We start from the raw sequence: 24458 nt of genomic DNA on the forward strand, positions 1-24458 counted from the left end.
TTCCACTACACTAGGTTCCAATCTGGTCTTGACCACCTCCAGGGATGGGGCACCCACCATCTCTCTGAGCAACCTATTCCAGCACCTCACCACCCTCACAGTAAAGAATTTCTTCCTAATATATTATCTACCCTCTTTCAGTTATGCAAGGCAGCAAAAAAAACATGGAAATTTTGAACTGTACATCAGACCAACAGAAACTATCGTGTTCCACTGTCATCAAGAACAAAACTCATAGCTGGATATATAGCACAAAGCAGGTTATAGGATAGCTGTATACTTACTATACAGAATAACCTTTGAAATTAATCAAAAAACAGCAAGAAGGAAAGTCCATGGTAAAACTCTGTTCTTTACTTAAACATTAGTGCTGATGTGACTCAGGTTTTACACCATAACATTCCTAGACAGAAAATAAGTATTAAAAAATGTAAGATGGTCAAAAACAGAGATTTACTGTCAGCATCTGGGAGAGAACAACAGTATATACAAAAACATGCAAAAGAACAGAAAAATTTATGTGAAAATTTCTTTATCTATGTGGAGGTTTGACTCCAAAAATCCAATCTCCAAACTCCCCTCACAATTTGCCTCAACATAGAAGAGAAGTTTTCAGACAGGCACAACTCAGCATGGGGGAACTATATTAAAATTTATTACTAACACAATAAATACTATAGAAACTAAAAAGCAAATAAATACACAGTATTAATGCAATCTCTACCACCCTTGGGGGTCCTCCCACATCAGTTCAGAAGAAAAACCCTCCAGGACAATAGTTAAAGTCTCTGTCCCATTGGGGTATCAGGGAAGGGGTCTTTTGCACCCCCACCAGCTCCTCAACTTCTGCTGAGGTCTCCTCCCGGACTGCAAAGGAACATTTACTTTACCACGTCTCCATCATGATTACAGGGAGTCAGCTTTGAGTCCTTTCTCCCTCGTTTGTGAAGGTTCCTCCCAGAGAGTAAGATGTTCATTCTTTCCTCTCTATATTGCAGGATTTCTGGGTCTTGCTCAGTCTTTAACCCCCATAGTTTTCACCAAAAGTCCTTATGCAGAAAAGGTTTGCTTAGTTTGGCTTCTCTCTGTCTCAGCTGCTGCAGCTGCTCAGCTTCCACATGTCACGGGGAGGCATTCCTCCCCCCACATTCCTCCTTCAGTTTTCGACTGCCCCTGCCCAAACCTCACGTAGGGCCTCCTCCAAGCCCCTCAGCCCATCTCTCATTGCTCAGTCGCAGCTCAAGGTCGCTACCTCTCCTGCCATTATGGGGGGGCAGAAGGTAGCAGCAAGACTGCTTCGGTCTCCCTCCTCTGCCTGGAGTTCTTCCAGCTCTGCACGATCACAGCTGCTTCTCCGGCTCCGGACCACCCCTCGGCCCATCTCTGGCTCGGCTCCAAATGCCGTGCCTGCCTGCCGGGGGCTAGCTCTAATCCCCTGGCTGGACTCTCAAGTCCATGCCACCGCCTCTTCTGGGCAGCGTGGGGGGGAAAAGCCCCCTAGCCTTTTGGCCACAGGCACCTGGTTCAGTTTCAATACTGTCCTGGGCTCCCTGCAGCCCAGACAGGGGGTGAGAGAGGGCCTGGCCCCCCTCAAGGGGCCCGCAGGCCTCTCTGCTCTCATCTCATGGCTTCCATTCTCTCTCTCTCTCTGCCAACAACTTCCTTACAGCTGTTGTAATATCCTAATTTCACAGGGGTGAAAAACAGCTCCGACTGGTTTCTCATCAGAAACTCACCTGGGACCAACCACTTCCAGCCCCTCGGGGGGGGTAGTGTGGCAGCTCAAACCAAGACAATCTAGAATCACAAAAATGCAGCTACCTTAAGCATTCTTCAGGAGAGTTTTTTGACACACTATTGGAAGCACAGTGCTTGCAGCTACTGATTATAGGTCAACAAGTGGCTTCAACCAATACAAACAATATTGGCAGTGGTTCAGGACATTTCTCAGAAACTAAATTTTCCCCTCTCAGGCAAAGTTAGTGGTACAAAATGGCTGAGGTACAGACCTAGACTTTTCACATCAGGTTATGACACAAACATTACAGTGACAATGGAAAATGGAAAGGTAGATGAGGAGACAAAACACGCCTTCATTCTTTGTGTTGCGCCAGAACACATTTAAGTATGGTTTTATATGTGATAAGGCAAAATATAAAACATTTTGGAAGACTCCTCCTATCATATCCCAGTGTTACTTAATATGAACTTAAAGCAATTTTTGTCAAAGCTAAAGAAATTAAAATGGTAGTACACCACACAAGAAGCTGTGGAAACTTTAGAGCTTCAGACATACAACATTCCATCTCACTGACAGAAATGTATAGCTGCCAAATTGTAATTTCTGTACAACCTGACTATATAGAGGGATTGTGCCTGAATGATTCATGTAGTACTGAGGTCCATGAAATCTAGTACCTACTAAAATTTGCATTAGAACACTACTACCAATCAATCCCTTTCTGCTCCGAATATTTTTCAATAGTGAGCTAAATGAAAAAATACACTGAAAACCTTGCTACTGTGCAGCACAAACGTAGCTGAGCCAAAGGACAGAGCATTTTCAAATTTTTTTCTGCATATATGCAAGTACTTCATAATCCTATGTGAATCTAAACATTCAAACAAATTTAAAACTTTTTGAATCATTAGTATTAGTACATCCTACTATTGAATCAGATGAAATAAAAGTCTATTCTTACAAAATAGATAATTTCACTGCTTCCTGAATTCCTTACTGGCAAAGAAAGAAAATGAAATATCCATTTAATACAGTCACTATGAGTAGCTTTCTGCTACCATTTCTCCCAGAAGTCGTATGTACATAATGTATGTTCTACTTATTAACTAGTCACTTTATTGCTTCAGTTTTTACACTTTCCACCTGCTGCTAATCGTCACTTGTGTCACCTGCAACTGGGATACTTTGCAAATGAATATCAGTAATTTCTTCTTCTGAGTCTAAACCTTTTCATAGTAAACGGAATATTTTTAGATAAAACACAATTTAACCTTGTGCCTTTAGAAGTTGTTTTGTGTTCTACATTAATATAGCCTATTTTTAGAAAAAGTAATCAAAAAGTTCCTGATTCCAAATGGTTACAAAAACATCCTGTGAGAGCAAAAGATACACTTATGCATAATCTACATGGATTCTACACATGTATATAAAATATATATATGTATCTTTATTTTGTTCCTTAAGTGGTTATTGTAGCAACTGAGGTCCTTCATCTGTGACAAAACACAAAGTTAAGTTACAATAGTATTAAACGGAAGTTGCCAATCACATAGTTAATACCGTGTCCTAAATCTAAGGCTGATAACAGAACTCCTCTGTTAGCATCTCATTCTCCTCTTCTGCTTTCTTAAGACCTTTTCATAACGATAAATAACCTCATGCTGGCTTCATTGTATTTAGCTTTTTTTGCTATGCGTTCATTTTTCAGTTTTCAGAGTTCTGATTAGGATTCTATCACAAAAGCCACATGTGTCCTCTGATTAGACCATCACATCACTACATCTATGGGATTCTTGGACTATCATCTCTCACATCTAGGCAACATCTATATGCAGGTAGAGTTGCCTTGAATAAATCAAAACACTCTCAGTGCATCTGTTGGCAGAGCTCCTGAATATGTTGCTATGCAAAATGCAAGAAGAAGAATAAGCTCTTATGCTTTCTTGGGTGGAAGTAGTGATACAAATGCAGTTTAGATGATATATTCAGAAAACTGTTCTTCTTCTGATACACACTGAAAGGAAGAAAGATATTAAGATAACTTCTAGTTATTACAGTTCCTCTTTTTTTTCCTTCTCTAGCATTGCTGAGGAGCATGACCTACTTTTTGTTTGCCATTCTTGAACTTAATTTTTATTGGATTACACTCCAGCTAGCTAAACACCAGTTCACACTGAATATGCCAGGTATATATGTGTATAGGTATATACACATGTATGCACATGTTGCAATATATACTACTGCTGTGTTAATGGAAGAGGTTTTTTAAGTATCCCAGCCAACATCTAGCATTAACTGTTTTTGTGTATTGGAAAATATCTTAAGCCTCGTCACATTTTAAAGTAAATACATTATCTCCTACACAAAAGGCACCTTGTGTATATGCTTAAAGCAGAAAACAACTGCATACAAAGCATATGTGAATAAATTCTCCTTCATTTAATAAACTAAGTAGATAGTTAGATAAGACCTAAGACAAAACTTCTCAGGAACTAAGTCAAATCTCCAGAATTGCCAAATAAACTGTCTTCTACTGCTGGATATAAACTTTTGAGTACCAAAGTAGTTCTGTTTCCTGAAGAGGTCTTCACAGTTGTCCTGTTTAATGGAAATGATAAACTAGACTGTAACCTTTAAAAAGGATAATTAAAATAACAAATTCCTATTTTGAGGACACTTTTTAAAATAATGATCATAATTTTCCCCCTACATGTGGCAGGAGCTAACCACTTAGCTCACAGTACTTGAGTTTGCTGGACTATAAAAATTATCTCAAACCCTTTCTCTGCATTGTCAGGAAGCAAGGGGCAGCAGGAAGAAGGAAAACTGGAAAAGACCCAGAAGTAAATTGCTACGCTCCATTTTTTATTGCCATCTCCCAGTGGCTGATTGTGTCTGACTGAAAACAAAAGCCTGAATATACAGGTTTTCCCACTAGATCTCCCACTCCACACAATGCCTGCAGGCCTCTGGCTCTAGCCTTGAGCAGTAAGGAAAAGCTTTTGATATGCAGCACAGCACACTGAGATGGTGAAATGAAGATAGCACGGAGTTTTTAGGACTGTGGATAGGACACGAAGGGCCTATTTGCACCAAGAAACAAATGAAACAGAGTCTAAATTACTGCATGGAAGCAAAAGAAAACCTTTGGACATTTCAAAATCATTTTTAAAACCTGAGCTCTAAACACTTACATTTCATTTGCTTGAAGATGGACTTGTTAGGCTCAAGCCAGTGCTGGAAAGGCAAAGCAGAGAGCAGAGGTTAATACTGATGGCAGTAGACAAAAATATCCTTGTTTGTTACCAAAAATGAGAAATAGGATTTTTGTTTCACTGAGACATACATAAATGGGAAAAGCACCTCTATACAAGAATTGCATTGTATAAGCACACTTGATGTCACCACTGCCTATAAGATGGATGTAGCTGATGTAGAAATAAGAAAAATATTTCAAAGATGCATTTGAAGGTGACAGGTTCTAGTGCTAAGCTTGGAGCAGACATGTCAATCTTACACTTTAAGTCATTTTTTTCTAGAAGAATGATCATATTGGACAGCAGAATAGACTATTCAGAAACTTTAACAGGATCTGTTCATTAATGCTGTCTTCTACAGTTCTCATAACTAAAGCATGTATAAGTACTTTATTCTCAGTCAAAACCCTCAGGACAGAAGTAATTGTTCTCTTCTAGCAATAATTAAAAATCTGAAGGGAAAAAGAGTGCATTTTTCCAGGAAATGTTCACAATATGGACAGCCAGTGCTCAACAGAGAGATATGGGTGCTTACCAGTAGGTGCATAACTTTCCAGTAAAAGAGAGATGGCAGGAAAAGGGGTTTTTTTGTTTGGTTGGGTTTGGTGTGGGTTTTTTTTATTCTCCTGGAAAATAAACTCAGATTCTTCAGTAATGAAAATCTAGGCTCACATTCTAGCTAAGAACCTTAGCACATCCCTTGCTAACAGTAGCTGAACCATTCAGGAGGATGTTTTGATAGACAAAAGAACATGCTGATATTCAAGGGCCACTTCTGACCACAGCCAATAGCTTTTGTACAAGGATTTTTCCTGTAAGCAAAAAATCTCCACGTTAAAATGAAATCTGTGCTGCAGACGCAGCTGGTCAAAAGGTGTAGTATTCAGCTTTAATAAGCATAATCAACACTGGAAGGCCTTGCACTAAGGGGTTTCATTTTTAACCCTTTCATTCTAGCTCTAAAAGCCTATGGTTTACTGCAAAAAGAAATCCTACCATTTATTAAAACATAAGTAATACTTAAAATATCCTACATCAGCTACCATTTTTCCTCATAACTTATAGTAATTCTTCTACAAAGAAAGGCCAAGGGTATATATTTGGAGGAGCTGGAGGAGCTGCTGGAAAATTATTACTTTTTAAATTATGATATCTCAAGAGTTCAGTCAAAGTCAGGATGACTATAAAATAGTTTTCTGAAACAGAACTACCAATAAGACAAACACCTTGGAAAGAACATTTTCAAATCTCTGCAGTTTATACGATTGCTTAAAAACTTGCATAAAGTTTACGGAAGTACTGGAGATAAGCACTGAAACATACTTCTGTTTGAAGCTCACTTATCACTGAGAGACTGATATGGAACCCCAGTATTTAGAAGACAAACACCACAAAAAAAACCAACAACCCCAAACTCCCAACAGCAACCACAACAAAAATCCCATCCTATACCATTTCTTTACCTATTTCCTTTTCCCAGTATCTCTCTTTTTTGGAGAAAAGATGAGAGAAACAGAATTGAGGCAGCAATGACTGTTTCACTGACCTACTAGAAATATCTAGCTCATTTCATTCCTTTTTTAGATTTTACATATACATTATTGATATATTTCATTCTGAGTAATGGGTGGTGAGTGTTGATCATAAAAAGGTAAAGGCAATCTCATTTAAGAAATCCTATACACTCTGCACTGCTTTATAGATACATAATCCAGAATGAACTAACAGATAAGAAACCAGTCAAGACACACAGACATGAAAATCTTTTTTCCTTAACCTCTTCACGCACACGCTCCACCTCCACCAGGCTCATGGCAGTCCTAGTTGAAGATTCAGACAGCAAAGAATCAATTAGACACTGAGTCATGATGTACTGCTCCCAGGAAACTGAGAGTTTAGAGGTATTCGCTATTTTCATATAGCAGAAGCACAACACCATTTTATTATATTTTTTGAAAGACCAATCTGAAATATAAGCAGAGACCAGATCAGCATTTAGAGCTGTTTGAAAAAGTCAGTTACCTATTCTAAAAAGTCAGAAGTAAAAAAAGTCAATTTGCAAATATGAAACCCTCATAAATCACGATATGAAAAATGAAAGAGCAGAGACATGGATGAAATTCCCCATTCAGTGCACCAAATCCTCAGGAACACAGATTTACCTAACATGTCCAAAAGCAAACATGTTTCACTAAGACCTGACTTTCGAGGGTTAAAAACTGATTTGAAAAACACTGCACAATTAAGCAGTGTACTTGCTTGCGGAGGTCACGGTACTGACAGGCACTTTTAAGAAGCTCAGATTTCTGTGGTGACCTTCTGTTGGTGAAGGATTGCAAATGTGCACACAATTTAGCTGAATCTTCCAGAAAACTGATCAGTTACTTTATAGTTTGTGGAGATTTTCAAAGACACAGCAATTCGGTGCTTAATGCTCGCTGATTGTCACAGGAAGATAAATGTCTAGTCATAGCTAATGCTTCTGAAAATAGCCACACCTATATTTGTTTGAATATTTCAGTTAGAGTTTTAGGAAAGATTTTCCCCTGAATACTTACTTATCTTCCAGCCTTACAGCACTGACTATTAATAATTAATACCTGTGCCTTATCTCTGCTATAGAGTGTCGAGGCTATATTTATTCCAAGATTAATTAGCTGTTATAGCTAGGACTAGATTAAGGTTCCCATAAATCAATCAAAGAGTTTCTGCAGAAACTTCAACTTGAAAAGTGTCTGGTTTTCCAAAATACTTTTTTTATGTAGCAATATTTTTTTAACAATTTTTCTGAAAAAGTAAAAAAAAAAAAATATCTGATGAAAGGAAAAAAAAACATTTTGAGTTTGCTTGTCAGGACACATTTTAGAAGCATTTTACATGTTCAACAGCAAAGAAATGTCATTAAAACTGTATGCCACTCCGCCTTGTGAGAACGGTTCATAGGTGTTTTCCACTCTTTATTGTAAGAGTAACACTTCATAAGACAAATAAAACAAACAAAACTAGTCAGATGTAAAATTGGAGCTAGATACAAGAATCTGTCATTCCTCTACTAGCAGTAAAATGTGCAAACTAGGGAGAGAAAAAAACCTCCAAAATTTTTATACAGTTTCATTTTTTGCCTCATGTATTTGACACTGTAGTCCACAAAGGCTGCTTTAATTGGATGATGGCTTACAATCTCAAACGAGGTTGGCTTTATATGTGATAGTACTTAACAATTATCAGAAATAATTTCAGCAGGGGCTGAGCCTCTTGTTTCATTGAGAGCATGTTAGCAACATGGTTGTTGCCCAATGGGGAAGAACAGTTTGAATCCTAATCCAGCTAACGCATATTACCAAGCATTCATGTTCAGCACTACTAATTTCTAATCTTTTTGCCAAAAGAGGTTTGGGTGGCGACTGGGTATCTCAGTGATCAAGACAGATGTCCTCACAGAAGCAGAAGGCAAAGAGAAAGATACCCAGAGATCTTCAAGGTCAGTCATGAGATACCTAATGAGTCTTGGTGCTTCAAGTGCCAGTGGTGAGTAAGATAACTATTCTGGGTATCACTTTTGGTGCTGGAATCGTAAAATATGCTGAGAATTGCCTTCTGACTAAGATTTCATTGCGATTGCATGCTGCGTTTCAGATTGGTGCTATCTTTACTTTGTAAATAGAGCCTTCACCTCTAATCAGCCTTTAAGTGGCACTGAGTGGTCATTAGTGAGGCCAGGTGTGTTCTTGCTTACCCACAAATGCTGAGCAGCTGATGCGGTATCAGCTTTCATATCAAATGCTCATGGTGAACAAGGACACCATGCAAGGGTAAAAGCACCATTCTGGAAAGTCAGTTTAACTCCACAAAAACTGATGTGCTTTTAGTAAAGGAACTTCAGCCAACAATTTGTTTCAAACAAAGCCATTCATTGAGAAGCTCTGAGAGGACTGAGCATGGTCTCAGTAGAGCACAGGGTAAAGGGATTAAGAATAAGAAATTGTGAGGAAAGAGGATGCAGCCATAGAATCATAGAATGGCCTGAGTTGGAAGGGACCTTAAACATCATCTATCTCCAACCCCCATGCCATGGCCAGGGATACCTTTCACTAGACCAGGTGGTTTAGACCTCCATCCAACCTGGCCTTGAACATTTCCAGGGATAGGGCACGCACAACTTCTCTGAGCAACCTGTGTCAGTGTCTCACCACCCTCAAAGTCTCCCCTCCTCCAAGCCAAGAGGTTTTTTGATTTAGTCCCCTGAGAAGCAGTTATGAAGGGGCAGTCAAAAGTGGCCAAATACTGTGAATATTTAAATCTCCCTTGACAAGTAATACTTAGCCAAATAAAATTAATTTTATTTAAACTTCAACCCTATATTAATCTTGAAAATTAATACTTAACCTCTTCCTTTAATGGAGAGCATAATTAAAATAAATTTTCTTTAGCCTCAAGGTAGTGAGGCTAAAGGACCAGGTTACAGCCTGGGAAAAAACAAAAACAAACGAACAAACAAAATAAAGTAACAGTATCCAAAGCTGATGGAAGCTGTGAGAGGGAAATTAATTGGATGCCCACTCTATACAGGCACAACAGATGCCAAATGACCCAGGGCACACTGCATGTCTCCTTCTTCATGTGCTGAGCCTGATACCATTTTTTCATGGTTTTAAGAGCCTTTGTACCAAGAATATCAATGTTGTTCTGATGTAGGAACAGAGCTGCTCCTCTATACTGCTCTCAAAATCAGGACACTGACTCTATTTAGTGGTATGCTAAGCAGGAGCAAACAATCCTTAGTACATCACTATCACAAAAATTAATCTGATTCAGAAATAGTAGAATATATTAGAACAGAATAATTTGTATGATTCTGAACTGGAATATATTAAACAAATTTCCAAATTATCACTCTGTTAATCCTTCCACACTAAAATATTCAGAGGAACCCTAATTGTGAACTGAAAAAATCTTTGTTTTTATCAAAATAGCTTGTAGAATGGTTTATTTTACAAGTTTATTAATCTTCACACAAAATATTTCAGTTAGTAGCATTTCTGCTGAATTAAGTGTATATAAATATATATATTCACTTTGCACTAATATTCATTTCAGCCCAATTCTTGTTTAGTACATGAATGCAACTCCTCTGGTAAAAGCAAGCTGCCACTTAATTCAGCACTTTGTCCCTGAAAATGGACTGAAGCAAACATTTGGGAAAAGAACAAGACCAATAGTTCCCATAGTGCTCACTGGGCCTTTTACACCAGCCTCTATTACAATTTTTTTGTAACTCGTTGTAGACTTTCACCAATTTGTCTAAACTCCTATTTTAATACTTTTAATACTTTTTCATATTTTTGAGAGCTACCATGAATTTTATGACTGGGTATGGTATTTTAAAACTGTTTCTCAATACCAATTGCTTTCTAGTTTATTTGTGCTTCAGTTCTGTTGTAAGAATCACAGGGCATTCTTTCCCTGATCACTTCCTCCAAGGCATTTTGCATCATATCTTTCTCATTCACTTTTGGTTATTCTCTTGCTCTCACTCCTTCTCTCTCACTCACCTCTTTTCCTAGCTGTATCATTCAAATCTAATCCATCTCTTTTTGTATTAAATCCTTTCCTACTTGACATAATTCTCATGGCCTTCTTGGTTCCTTTTCTAGTTCTACTATATTTTTTCTGAACCAGCATGACCTGAACTACACACATCAAGCAGTGTCACAGCAAGACTTTATGCAAACACATGTAACTTCCTCGATAACTCTGTCCTGGAGGAAAGATTCATATGCATGGAGAAGAACTAAAATTTTTATTTATCTGTGGCTCAGTCACTCTACTGTTCAGTCTATAATACTTCTGCTCTACCCCTTCAAAGAAAATAGAGAGCTTCCAGACAGATCTCTTCAGGTAGCGGTATGGAGCCTTATGATTCATTACACAAAGACATAATTTCATTAAGCTGAGCTTGCAAATTATCTGGTTTGTCTTTCTCCCAACCTTCACCATTCTCAACTTAGGTTATGAGATTAAACAAATATTCTGCCTAGGTAAATTGGAAGTGATGTACTCTAGAATCCAAATGGGTCTCCCCATCAGCCTTACTAGTGAAATAAACATGCAATCTGACAAAAAAGCTCTCTCTGTTTAGAATTGCCCAGCGGTTTTTACCACGTTTAAGACTGAGAGCAAAACAAGAATTGTATCTCTGACAGTTCTTTAGAGGGAAACTGGCAGGCATATTGACAAATTCATACTGCACAGTGTCATCTTCTACCAATCCACCATGCCAGGCTCTGTGCTCTGGGGAAGTCAGAAAATCCCCGTGTACTCAGAGCCACCATTCAAGATCAACTGCACAGAGAGAATGTATTCACAGAGCAGTTTCACTGATTCAGAAGCTTTGTTTTCATACTGCCAGGCAGAAAACCACTGCATTGCTGTGCTGCTCCTAGACAGCCCTGCAGCACATCCACATGACAAAGCATCTTAATGCTTAAGGTCTCAAACCTTTCTACAGTGACAGTTTAGACTTCAGGGTTTAGACAGTTTAGACAGTTTAGACAGTTGCTTCAGGGTCCTACAAAGCCTTTTCATAACACTTCCAAGCTATCCTATGGGTACTTTCAAGGTATTTCTGCCTAACTACCAACTCATACTTTCACACTCAAAAACATAATCATAAGCATGTGTTCAGACCAACCCACTGGGGGTAAAAAAAAAGAAAATACATATTTCCAACTTTAAATCACTGCACAGGTGTCCTCCTGAAGGGACTTAAAGAATATATTTCACCACACTAATATCTTCCTTCAGTTCAATCTTCCATTGCCCTCAATACCAATGACCTCCTTCAACAAAGTGTCAGCTCTAGTGACAGATGCTGAACAGATGATTTGTATCATTCTATTCTCATCTCATACCAGTTCAAAAAAAACCCAAAAAAAGTATGTTCAGTCAACCCAGGGTATCCGGCACAGAATAAACCATGCTGCATTTCCTCAAGGGTAAGAGTGTGGTAATTGGCCCCAGTATAATATCTAATACATTAAAATATACCAGTAAGTAGTTCCTTGAGTAGGAGAATCAGTAACAGCTCCTCCGCCTGTGTTTCCTGTTTGAAACTACTAAAAAGTGCAAGCTCTAAATGATGGTTTCTGTGTTCTTATTGTGTCTCTGTTTCAACTACTTCTAGATTTCCTGGAGTGGCTTTGCCCTACAGCATTTCCCACAGTCGTAATAATAATAGGGTTCTAACCACCATGTTGCAGTTTACCTTCTTGTAAACAGGAACCTAACATTTGAGAACTATATAGAATCACAGGATCATTAAGGTTAGAAGAGACCTTTAAGATCATCCAGTCCAGTCGTCCACTCAGCACTGCCACTGTAACCCCTACACCGCTAAACCACTGCACCCAGGGCCAGAAGCCTCTTGAACATCTCCAGGAATGGTGACTCCACCACCTCCCCGGACAACCTATTCCAACACCTGACCACCTTAAGAGTGAACAAATTTTTCCTAATATCTAATCTGAATCTTCCCTGTCTCAGGTTAAATCTATTTCCTCTTGTCCTCTCACTGCAGACACGGTAGAAGAGACCGGCCCCTGCCTCACTGCCATGTCCTTCCATGTAGTTGTAGAAAGCGATGAGGTCCCCCTGAGCCTCCTCTTCTTGAGACTAAACGAACCCAGCTCCCTCACGTGTTCCTCACAAGACATGTTTTTAAGACCTTTCATGAGCCTTGTTGCACTTTGCTGAACACACTCCAGTACCCCAATGTCCTTTTTAAAGTGAGGGACCCAAAAGTGAACACAGCACTAGAAGTTTGGCCTCATCAATGCTGCATACAGGGGGATGATCACTTCCCTAGTTAAAACTGACCAAAACTGGCTTAAAAAGTTACTACAGCTGAGTCAGGGAGAAAGGCAATGTGATCCCAAATACTTAGTTTTCTCAGAAATTCATGTGAAAAAATCAACAGTTAATATATGAACATTAGGAACTCCTCTGTTCCCAGTGGAATATCATTACACATAAAATAGCATACTGCAATTTACTACATACTACTAGGATAGTCTTGACATTTTGAATATATCCTAAGGCACAGTCTCCCTAAAGGAACATCCAAATGTGGTGCAAAAAGATAAAACAGCAGATATGATGTAGAACCTAGAGTCTTTAACTGCTAGATAATTTGATATCACTGTCATTATTACTCTGCCATATACCCAAAGATACAAAAAAAGCTATGCCTTCTTTTGTGTCTCCCATGCCTCCTTCTTTTGTGTCTCCCAGGATTTCTTTTCTAGTCTGGAATAGAAAACGGAAAACTATAGAAAATTTTTAAAAGTTTAAGTTCACCCAAAAGATATACGCACATTTACTTACATAATAGGAAAGGACTGTTACAAAAGTGGGACTGAGGGGAAAAAGGAGTGTATACATTATAATTTACTTGAGAAATAACCTATAAAACCAATGTGTTTTCCCACATTTCAAAATTTTGTTCCAATATAAGACAATTAGCTCAATTATCTACTGGTTTTTTACATCTGAATGTTCTAAACAGAAATTTTGAAACATTTCATTTGAAGCATCTGAAATATTGAAACAGTCCATTTTTTAAATTCTCAAACTCAGTCAAACATTTCAACAATCCCAAGTCAAAATGCTACATTTTGGTAGCATACTCTGAAAGAAGACATCTATGGTGAAATAAAGTAGGTATTTTTGCCTGCTTGGGCTCCCTCAATAAATTACAAAACAAAAGGACTGTAAATTAGCAACTCTGAAAGCTTTGCACAAAAAAATTTACATATGAATAAAAGGGAGCAAGTATCACTAATAGACTAAATGCCAACAGGAATAAATCTGCATAATATTTTATATATATGTATGTATGTGTGTGTACACTATATAATAATATACTATTATGTCATATAGCTTAACTATTCAAAGAGCCAATCAAGAATAATTCACTGAAAGCCAAAATTAAATGCATGATTTTGGCAGTTTCATTTGGCATCATTGATAAAGCCCTTTCTGTAAAAAGAGACTGTTTGCTTTTGAATATAAACTACAGCAGAGGTTTTCAGCACTTCCAAGAAACTGGGCAAAGCACCATGAGTTGTACGCTACCTACATCACAATCAATATTAAGTCTCCTAAAAAACAGTTATGCTTTTTGGTTGCAGCTCCTATTATTTTTGGAAGAACCTTCAGAAGACGGTGCCTAGTCTCTATCTTTGTCAGGATTTAATATAAACTCCTTCCATAAAATTATAGAGAATTTTCTTAAAATTATTTACAAATCTAGTGTAAAAACTTCGCCCCACTACCTCTATTATGTTGTTCCAGACAGTGCAGCTCTCACCAGTTTAAGAAAGCACCTCCCTTGCATAAACTTTCTTTTTCTTTCTACTTTACAATCTGATGCATGTATACCCAATCTTCTTAGCCTTTGTTTTCCTGCACTAAATGCGTTATGTCCTTCTTAATATCTTGTCATAAATAACTTCTCCATTCTCTTTATATTCTCTCTATATATACTACTTCTCCTTCTTTCCTCTTTCCCTCCTCAGTTAAATTGACCTTTCTTAAATGCAGATATCTAGATCAGAATAGTTGAGGTCTCATTAGGGTGTAACAACATTAATACCTTCCTGAAATTTAATCCTAAGAAAAGGCAAATAAATTTATCATTATTTATCATAGCCACATCATGAACTAAAACCAGACCAGTCACTATGCATTTTATACATTATCCCACATCTCTTTATTTGTCTATGGGGCACTGAAGTACAATGTCATACACATTGTTAACTGGTACAGTATGAATTATCACTTTCTTTTCAGTGGGAACACTCAACTGGGGAGTGCTGTTCCTAAACCATGACATGAGGCATTTACTGATGAACTTTTATCTAGCTACAATGCCTAAGTTCCAACATAATTATTCATAAAGTCTCATGCTTGTTATACTACTAAGAGATCGTTGGTTAGTATGTTACTTTAAGATTAGAAAAAGATCGGAACAGTCTTCTGCTGCAGAAGTTTTAAAATTCTTCTGCATCTGACTAAGAGGTATTTATGCATCTGTATGCAGAAGCAAGATTCACATAAGTGAACTTCTACAGGATCAGAGATTCAGAAGAGCCAGATGACATAAAAACAAAATTACTTTATTATAGCATTTGGTTGAAGTTTTAGTCCTTAGGATGGAGTTTGTGGTAGAGGAAATATCCACTCTGAGGGAAAGCATTTTACATTTAAATATTTAGAAATGCAATCTTAAAAAAAAAAAAAAAGGGAAAAAACAAACAAAACAGGACAAAGGGACAATAGAAGATAGTGCATGTAAAAATAGCTTATTTTGATGAATTGCAACATAAGAGAAAAGTATGTCTCTTTCAACTCATCATCAGAGTTTTTGAGTCTGTATAAAGAAAGGTCCCTTATGAAGCCTGTCCTAATTCACAAGAGAATTTAAAATAAAGAAATAATATCCAAGAGAAGTTATCCATCTGCTTAAAAGCATGAGAACATTTAAAAATGCATGTATGGAAGATGTAAGCTTGACAAGTTTATTTAACAACCGTTGATACAAGCCATCCTACTACTCAGGATGGCTACAGTATTCTCAGTTGTTCGATATAAAGGGGAATGAAGACTTAAGATTTTTTAAGTAAGAACATAATTTGTTTCTCAAAATTGTCTTTTGCTGCTAACCAAGAGAAAATTTTAGCTTCCTTAAAAGCCATAATCTTCCATAAACTTAACATCAAATTAGATATACTATAAGATATAAACAAACTACTGCATAGTCGAGGTGGATAAGACACTGCAGAGAATTTGAAATACGGGAACCACGTAAGGTAGGCTATAATAAGAATCACAATGGGGCTGAGTTCTGAGACTCTTTTTCTGAAGCATAACTTTTTTAAAGTATTCTGACTAAAAAAAAAAATCAAAGTTTTTTTTGTAATAAAATAATCCCTTTGATTACTGTTAAGTAAAATAACTTTTCTGTAGCTATTTTTGAGTGATGTCAGAGAAAGGCCCAACAGAAGTATTCATTAGGTTCTACCTAATTATAGTCTAATCTAGCACTTTTCCCATCAATTCCAACCAAGTGAACACCTTTGTAATTGCTATGAGTGTGCAGAATTAAGAACACTGGTTCTTTAACACTGGTTAAAAGGGGTTGCAATGGAAATGATTTGCTGCAGCTTCACAAAGCTGTTGCAATTCTATAAGGTTGAGCTGATGGTGATTCCCAAATTCTGATGATTTTTGATAAAACTAATTAGGGTGTACCAAGAGATATCCAGCAAAATGTTTTATTCCTCTTATAGCAGTTTCAAACTGGTGATTGTTTCCAGATATTAAATGCCAGTATATGTCCCCGAGATATTTAAAGTCATATCTAAGTTTTAATCTTGAGACCAGCAGGATGACACAGTAAAGGAGTTCTGAATTTCACTGTCTGAAGACTTCTGCTTCCTGTGTTGACCATTCTTTCCTACTCTCAAACAGTTCAAATATCTGAAGCTAAGCAGGGGACAGCAGTAGCAAATCCCCTATAAAACACCACCTGCAGGACAGGAGCACCTTACACCTAGGAAAGATGACTAATCACTGCCCACACGAACGCCTAGAGCACAGGCCTGTAAATTTTATTGCACAAATGCAAAGATGGTCACAGGGAGAACCAAACTGATGAATCCGCACAACTTGACAAAACATGTCTGTTTTGTGTATTACAGATTTTAAGTCCATACAACCTGTAATGAGCGGAACAGAATTTCTCCTTTTAGCTGTTAAACTTAATAGGATTTTTGCCTACATATCCCAAAAAGCATACTCTATAGAAAACTAAAAATCCCAAATTCCACTGCACTGACAGAGCCTAGAGCTACTCTGTGCTAATTCTGTTTCATGCTTATAGATTATTTCTAGCTCAAGTGCCCAGGAGAACTACACAAATCAGAACGTATCAATTTACCTGAAATTAAATAGATGAACTGAGGGGAAAATTAAATTAATAATGACACATTAGGAACATCTACAGATTATGACCAGAGTATATATCCTTAGAGATACATAACTTTGCATGAGAATTTACATGCTTATTGAAAAAAAATCAATTTAGCATTACTTAAAAGCAAATGTAGTCAGAGATCATATACATACCCTCTGCTTCTCAGGGTCAACATATCGAATGCCAAAATAGTCTTTTTCCAGCAAGCTGTAATAGTTGCAGATGTGATCTATAAGAAACTGACCTTTGGTTTCCCTCTGTAAAAAGAGAAATAATTGATACATTATGTTGAGTATTCTGAACTTGCTGTCTACAAAGTCTAATCAAAGTGTCAAGGCAAATGGCACATGGAATTTGTTGTTATTCAGATGAGGACAAGGATTTAACCATTTATCTTCTCTAAAAGATGGAGGAGATTAATGATTAATACACTCTGTATATTCACAACTTCATTGGTTAAGAAAATATCATTACTACTCCTACCTCAGAAAAACGCATGCTGCTCTAATAGCCACAAATTTATAATATTTAATATATTACTAATAATCATATTTCCACTTGATGATATAATGGTATAACAGATACTAACTTACATATAGAATTTCAAAACAGTGTGTGGGGTTTTTTTACGCCCAAAGTCTGTAAGAAGTTTTGGCAGTGAGTATCTTACTGGATCTTTTTACAGTGCCCACAGCAAGACAGACCTGATCCTTAATTCCCAGTCAATACAAGGAAAAAATGCCCAAATGACTGAAAGAGATGTTTTCATTTTTGCACTGCTTCTGGGTAAAAAATTTCATTCTTTATTTTTCCTTTCTTCAATCCCAATACTGTGTTTCATTTCTCCTTTATCTACTGCCTAATATGGAGATCCTACACGAATTTTCACATTTCTTCTGATCAGCCGATATGAGGGTTCAGCTTGGCTTTTTTTCTGAATTGTGATTTGTGTCAATATTAACACAGAGCTAAACCTTTTTGCCTAAAACAGCCCATTCCAAGCAGACAAAGGTGCTTTACCATGCAGTAGTGTCAGGTCTCTGCACTTTTTTTCTCTCTATCTGTCTACCCTGGTCCCACACTGAGATACCTTTGCTGTGGACCAGGAAGTGAGTTCTATCCTTAGCTGACATGAAACAACTTGAACTCACTTCTTTAAAGTCTGGTGAATAGAAAGTACACAGGACATGCAATCATGTTATATAAAAGATATTACTTAATTAGTCTTTCTTTAAAAACAGGCAATTTAAGCCATAAACAGGATGGCAAGCAAAAGGGAAGAGAGAGCTTTTGTATTTCTCAAGGTAATTTACAAAACTGGATATTGTTATCATCTTCATTTCACATAGAAGCAATTGAGACAAAACCAGCACCATGACCTGTCTGAGTTCATACTCTAAAGGGCAGAGAAAGCAATGACCTCAGGTCCACCACTCTCTGGTGAGACCTACTGCTTCCCACAGGAAAAATGAGACATGCTTCAAGACTGGAGAGTTAGAAAATAATACAATACATGAACAACTGCTTTGTTTTCCTATCTTCATAATTAAAAAGGAATTCTGACATGGATACTGTTGCTTGTCTTTTCATTTCCATCACTAAACGAAGAGATAACTAAATAAAAAGTACCCTCATTTAAGCCACTTACAGAGAGCTGCATTACCCTTCCAGTGTGCCAAGGCATTCCATGCCTTCTCTCCTCTTGAATCCACTTCCAGCCACAATGGAATTACTAGTTTCTCTATAGATTTCTTTTTCCTACTTGTGGAGGCCTCAGCTTCAATTCCTATTGTGTAAGCCATCTACTTCCACTAGTCCTATCTTTTTCCACCTTTTATCTCCTATATATTTACCCTGTACTAGGTCCTATACTTTTCCATACTCTGCTTCTTGCCTGGAGGATATCTCTTGCCTTGTCTGCACCATGGTATTTCTATAAATTGTTTGCCTATTTTTAAACAGACATTGTCAAAGGATGTTAATCCAATCTGTCTATTCTGTACATGCTCATGTAACCTCATGCTTGGCACCCTGCACTGCTACCTTTTTCTGTGTTACATAGCTGCAAAGGTATCCTTCTGTAATTGTTTCCTTCCAGCCTTGAGAAATTTAAAAATTAACTTGTTTGTCATTAGGAATGGTTAACAAACACACTGACATTTATTTAGTACTGTACCCAGTTACAAGTATTGGGCAGCCTAGTGACAACATAGAGAAAACTTTCCTCAAAATGCAAAGTCCTACCAAAGACTGAAAACTGCAAAAAGAAAACTGTCATTCTGCGGCTGACAAAAAAGGTCTACATTTACACAGTCACATCTCAATGAACTGTTCTCTAATTGAAAAGCTTATAGTCTGCAAAGTTTTGTGACTATTAGAGACCATCAAAACATTAAGACAAAATTGCACAGTGACATTTCATTACAGAGGCAAAAAAAAAATCATGAACACACACATGACATTTAAGTTGCACATATTTTTAAGATTAATCTACAGCAAACTAAATAGAACTCGGAAATAACAGCTATTGACTGTTATTTCAAACATGAAAACAGATTTTACTAACAACAGCACATGAAAGAAACCCATCTCATTTGTAAATGAGGAAACCAGACTAGTCATATTTTCATGTGACAACATTAGAAGGTGTTAGTGGAAGAACACTCAGCAATACAATCTTCTAATTTCTACAGGCTTGCACTCTAATCTGTTCATTTTAAAAGTCTTTGCTTGACTAAAGAATCACAAATTCTTTGAGTTCCTGAAGAAGCTGACAGAAGGCTACGGCAAGTACGGTGTTTTTCAATTCAGTAACAATGTTCCCTTTCTAAAAGGAATTGACGCCCTAGTTTTCTTGCTTGGAAGATAGACGATAGAAATAAACCAAACAAAAAAGAGCAAACGAACAAAAGCCTCCAAGCTAAATTCATGCTCTAGGAATCTTTAAGCCTGCCATGGATAAATAAGAGAGACTAGTTAATAATCTCACCCTTGGTTACTATACACATCAGTTCACTACCAGATATTAAAAAATATTCAAGAAGTATAAAAGCTGCTAAATTGGCACATACATAATGTAATGAGTGTTTCCACAAGAAATACTGTTGCAAATGTTTCACTCTTAATGCTTTTTAAATACCTGAAATTTGAAAAAACTCAGATCTTAGTTGATCCACAGAGGAAAATACTTGATGTGGAACACAGCATGTCAAGTCCTAATTCATAATAGGATGTGTGACAAGTAGGATGGGCAATTGTTGCTAATTTTGTTTTCTACAAAAAGCATACATAAACACTTTCTACACTTCTCTAACAATGCTCCAAATTCTCCCGAGCCTTAGAAATTGATGATCTTTCTCATCTCCCATTTTCTTATTACATATTACTACTTATTACCATACTACAAAAGAATATATTAAATTCAAAGTTTATTCTCATTTGTGAAAGAATATGGATAAATTAAATTAGAAACTGCCAGTCATCCACAAGAGAGCAGAGGAATGGATTTAGGTCACAGGATAATGAATATAAAACATTGCCTGAAATTTCAGACATTTGCCATGTAGCTTTCCAACTAAGCAATCCTTTTAAACAAACAAACAAACATACATACAAACAAACAAACACAATCCCCAGACCCTTCTATATCAAAAAAGTACTCTGCAGCAATTCAGAAAAATACTTTTAATACCACATTTTAGGATGTTTGTCAGAACATGGAAAAATTACATCATTAAAAAAACCCATTATTTTCAAACACTACTGAAACATGTCAGCCACAAACAAGAGGAATCTAAGAGCAAAAATTAAGTCATACTTTTAAAATTTTCACAGCTCGAACCTTTGATAATTTTACCACAGTTTACCCAGAAGTCATCAACTACTCTCCAACACAGAAGACGTATGCAGGCAGAAACAAGAGTCACAAAAGTATGCGAGCAAGAGACAGGAAATGTCCTGGATTGTAATCAATTCAATGTTTTCAATGAAAGAATACCATGTTAAACAAGCCACTTTTTTTAAAGTCCATTAATTGAAATATATCTATCTCAACTGAGATATATTTTCCTTCAGATTTTTGTAATCTATACAATGGCTTTAAACAAAGTCCTATGATGTAGACATTTCACACACTCAACAAAAAAATAGGCTTTTGGAGATTCCTATAAATAATTTGAGGAATTACTCCCTGGTTTGTTTAGATAAATTGGCACAGACAAGATGAGTATGTTTTTCCTAAGGCTGCATTTGAATATCTGACCTTAATACCACTAAAATCCCACAACAAACCCCAACACACATGCAAAGGATATAATGCCATGTAAATGACAAAATCCCTGAACACAGAAGGTCAGCTTACAAATAACTGTTAAACTCTCCTTTTTAAGCTGGGTCAAAAGTTTTCTACTATAACATATACAGATCAAACTAAACTAGCAGATGTTGCAAAAGAATTAAGCAGAACAAGGGACATTCTCCACTCCAACAGGACACAAACACATGCTTATACAGAGTCTTCTATTGACAGACTCACAGGACAACCTGAGTTTCTTCGTTAGTAAGACACTGCAAAAATGATTCATTTTACCTACCAGACACTCTTAGTACAGCTTCCATTTCTGCAACTCTGCAAATTTATGACTGACTAACACAATTCCTTGGTAATTTCTCTGTTATAGAGAAACTAATCCAAGCAACCTATGTTGCTGTTGAGCAGTTTAAGTCTAACACATTATCCCCATCTCGTGCTTGCTGTGGGGATTTCTTATTTTTATTCCTAATTTCTTTATGTAACTTAAAAAACAAGGGAGATTGTATCTTGTTCTGTCAATTTAACCATTGTCCAGTGATGCAAAATGAGACCACAAAACATTTGTAACCGCTTCACAAATCTGAAAGTGAGAAGAAAATCATTTATAGCCGTTTCAGATTCTGCATTCAGTGAAATGTCTTCCTTATTTGCATTTACTTCACTGTGGAGTTCTGTGTCTATTTATCTGAATGTTGTCACAAGGAAGAGCAAGAGTCACAAGCAGATTAAACACAACGCTTCTGCTCTGTTATCTAACCACTGAAGTCCTGCCAGCTGTGCTTATCTCTGTTAGGAAGCCAGTGACATTACTAAGAAGCAGTGTAGAGTCATAAACACAGTGTTTATTTGTACTGGGGATTTCAATCCTCAACCCGTAAGTGTCTTTACTTGTGCTAACAGTTCCCAACAGTGACCCTCTGTGTAAAACTGGTCACATAATTAAGTGCTTACTTGAGTATAAAGCCACTCAAAAAAAATTTAAAAATAAAAAATAATACCATGTATATAAAAAAAAGAATTTAAAACCATAATTAATCCAGCATTTCTGTTTAAATAAGTGGAAAGTCAGGCTCTCAGGCAAGGCAAGCATAGTATCTGATTTTTTATGCCTGTTTTCTTTAGTATGTAACATATTTTGAAGCCCTATGGATGTAAAAGAATTAAAAACATGTATTCAAGAACAATCATAATAACACCATTGAATGAAAACTAACCTAGGCAGAAAAATGAACAAGTGCATCTAGGGCTAAAATAAGTAATTCAAAAAGCATATTTAGCCACTGAAAACTGAAATAGATGCTTCTGTTGACAATACTTAACAAAAATTATAAAAAACAACAGAGCTAAACTATATCTTTGACTGCCACATCTTATATTTCTAAATTCTCTTTGGATTTCTGAATTCTCTTTAGATATCCTCTTCCAGTGATGAGATCATATTTCTTCTAGGCTTTGCATGAGAGAAATAACTTGAATCTCAGCAGGAACATATCTTCCATTTCATCGACAATTATTCTATAATTCAGTATGGGGTCAGCTCTCATGCACAAAAGTATGGCTATAAGAAGGACATCTGGGAGCAACTCTCTGCTCATGTCAATTTTGAGACAGTTGTCATCACATTTGCATTTGTTTCCAGTAGCACAACAAACATTCACTAAGCATCACTTTTGGAGTGGGGATGTACCATGGAAGTGGGACTCATTTAATATCAACCCTTTGGAGCTGAATAGGGAGGAGGGCTAAGGGCACAGAGAACGAAAGCAATGCCTGAATTTCACAGTATCTTCTAGATGAATTTTTAAGTTCTGCCTGAATAGCCACATCAAGAAGAGAATCCTCATTCTGCAACAACCAAAAGCAGTGAGGTAGAACAGGCTTAGCTCCAAGCTGGCAACACTGGGCCATCCCTAACCCTGACAACCTTCAACACGCTGTGCAAATTTCTTATGGTTCCTTAGATCTATGGATTCACTGAAACTACAAATTACAGCAAATACTCACAAAACAGATACACAGACAAGTTCTTTACCATTTTTCTTCCATCTTTGGAAACAGCAACAGGAATATCTGAAGAAGTTTCACAAGAACTAGACATTGCATAATGCCTTCAAAATATAAAGAACAACATGCCTGTTTCATTCCTCAAATAAAATGTTATAACTTTTTAAAAGGAATTCCTCTTATAATCAGCAATCTATTTTAAAATATTTGAAAATACACTGTGAGTCTTATGTAACATTTACCTGAAAAGTTTTCTTAATTGTAAGAACAGCTGGGTTTACTTTACTTTTTTTTTTTTATTTTAGAAACAAAGTATTTATCTCATATATTTTTCTTTTGTTTACAGTGAGGAATCAATTTTATTTCTACAAACCTGAATTAAAGGGGAAAAAACAATGCTGATAATTTTAATGAAAAGCACAAAACTTAAAATTGCAATAAAGCAGCTGGCATTTCCTTAATTATGAAAGTCCTCGTCCACATATTGTTTTGTATTAATTACCTATTCCAAAGTATATATTTCATGCCATAAACTAGTTAACAGATCTGTATTATTTGTCATGATTTATATCAACATTGTCAAATTCTAAAATGTAGGGAAGGATGGATTTTAAATTTGTCTCTTAATGCTTTTTGTTATGTATAAAAGAATATGAATACATGAAAGAAAGCGTTAGAATTATTGCCCATTTTATTTCATAGGGAATTTAGCAGCCAGTAGTGATAACCTTTGCCCACAAAAATGGTCTCTAGTTTTAAAACTCATTTGGTAACCTGGAATGGGTCTTGAAGAATATCATTTTTACAAATTTCTAAGCCCCTCTTTATCAGTTGAGCCCCATTTGCTATATGTTAATAAAAAGAATTAAACTTCAGGTAAAAAGAAGCCACAAATCAGTCTCTGTCACTGTTTCATTTGGGCAACAAATATACAAATGCATCTCAAAGATAAAAGAGAAAGGAAAGAAAAAAGAAGAATGTCCATGCTGGGAAGAAAAGAAATAAGGGGTGAGCAATTTCGAGGCTGAATGTGTGGATGCAGCTGTGGAAGCTCTATCAATCTGAAATGAAACTGCATGGCTAAATGTACACGGCATTGAAAATTTAACC

The 24458-nt window shown here is 36.7% G+C and overlaps 1 protein-coding gene across 4 annotated transcripts in view; it reads right to left on the bottom strand.

Moving 5' to 3' along the window:
- The window catches only part of FRMD3 (FERM domain containing 3), a 144067-nt gene that overhangs the window by 52580 nt on the left and 67029 nt on the right, over positions 1 to 24458 (bottom strand). For 2 of the 4 annotated variants that reach the window (XM_027634540.1, XM_027634541.1), the window contains exons 2-3: positions 17185 to 17289; positions 4936 to 4978 (exon numbers count right to left, since the gene is read on the bottom strand). In XM_027634540.1, coding sequence (XP_027490341.1) covers positions 4936 to 4978; positions 17185 to 17289 — 148 coding nt within the window. Of the gene's footprint in view, positions 1 to 890; positions 901 to 4935; positions 4979 to 17184; positions 17290 to 24458 lie in introns of those variants that run through there. The other 2 variants (XM_027634542.1, XM_027634543.1) reach the window with 2 other exon arrangements.

The sequence above is a fragment of the Corapipo altera genome, unplaced genomic scaffold (assembly GCF_003945725.1).
Source record: "Corapipo altera isolate COAL_440 unplaced genomic scaffold, ASM394572v1 61411, whole genome shotgun sequence".
Lineage (NCBI taxonomy): Eukaryota > Metazoa > Chordata > Aves > Passeriformes > Pipridae > Corapipo > Corapipo altera.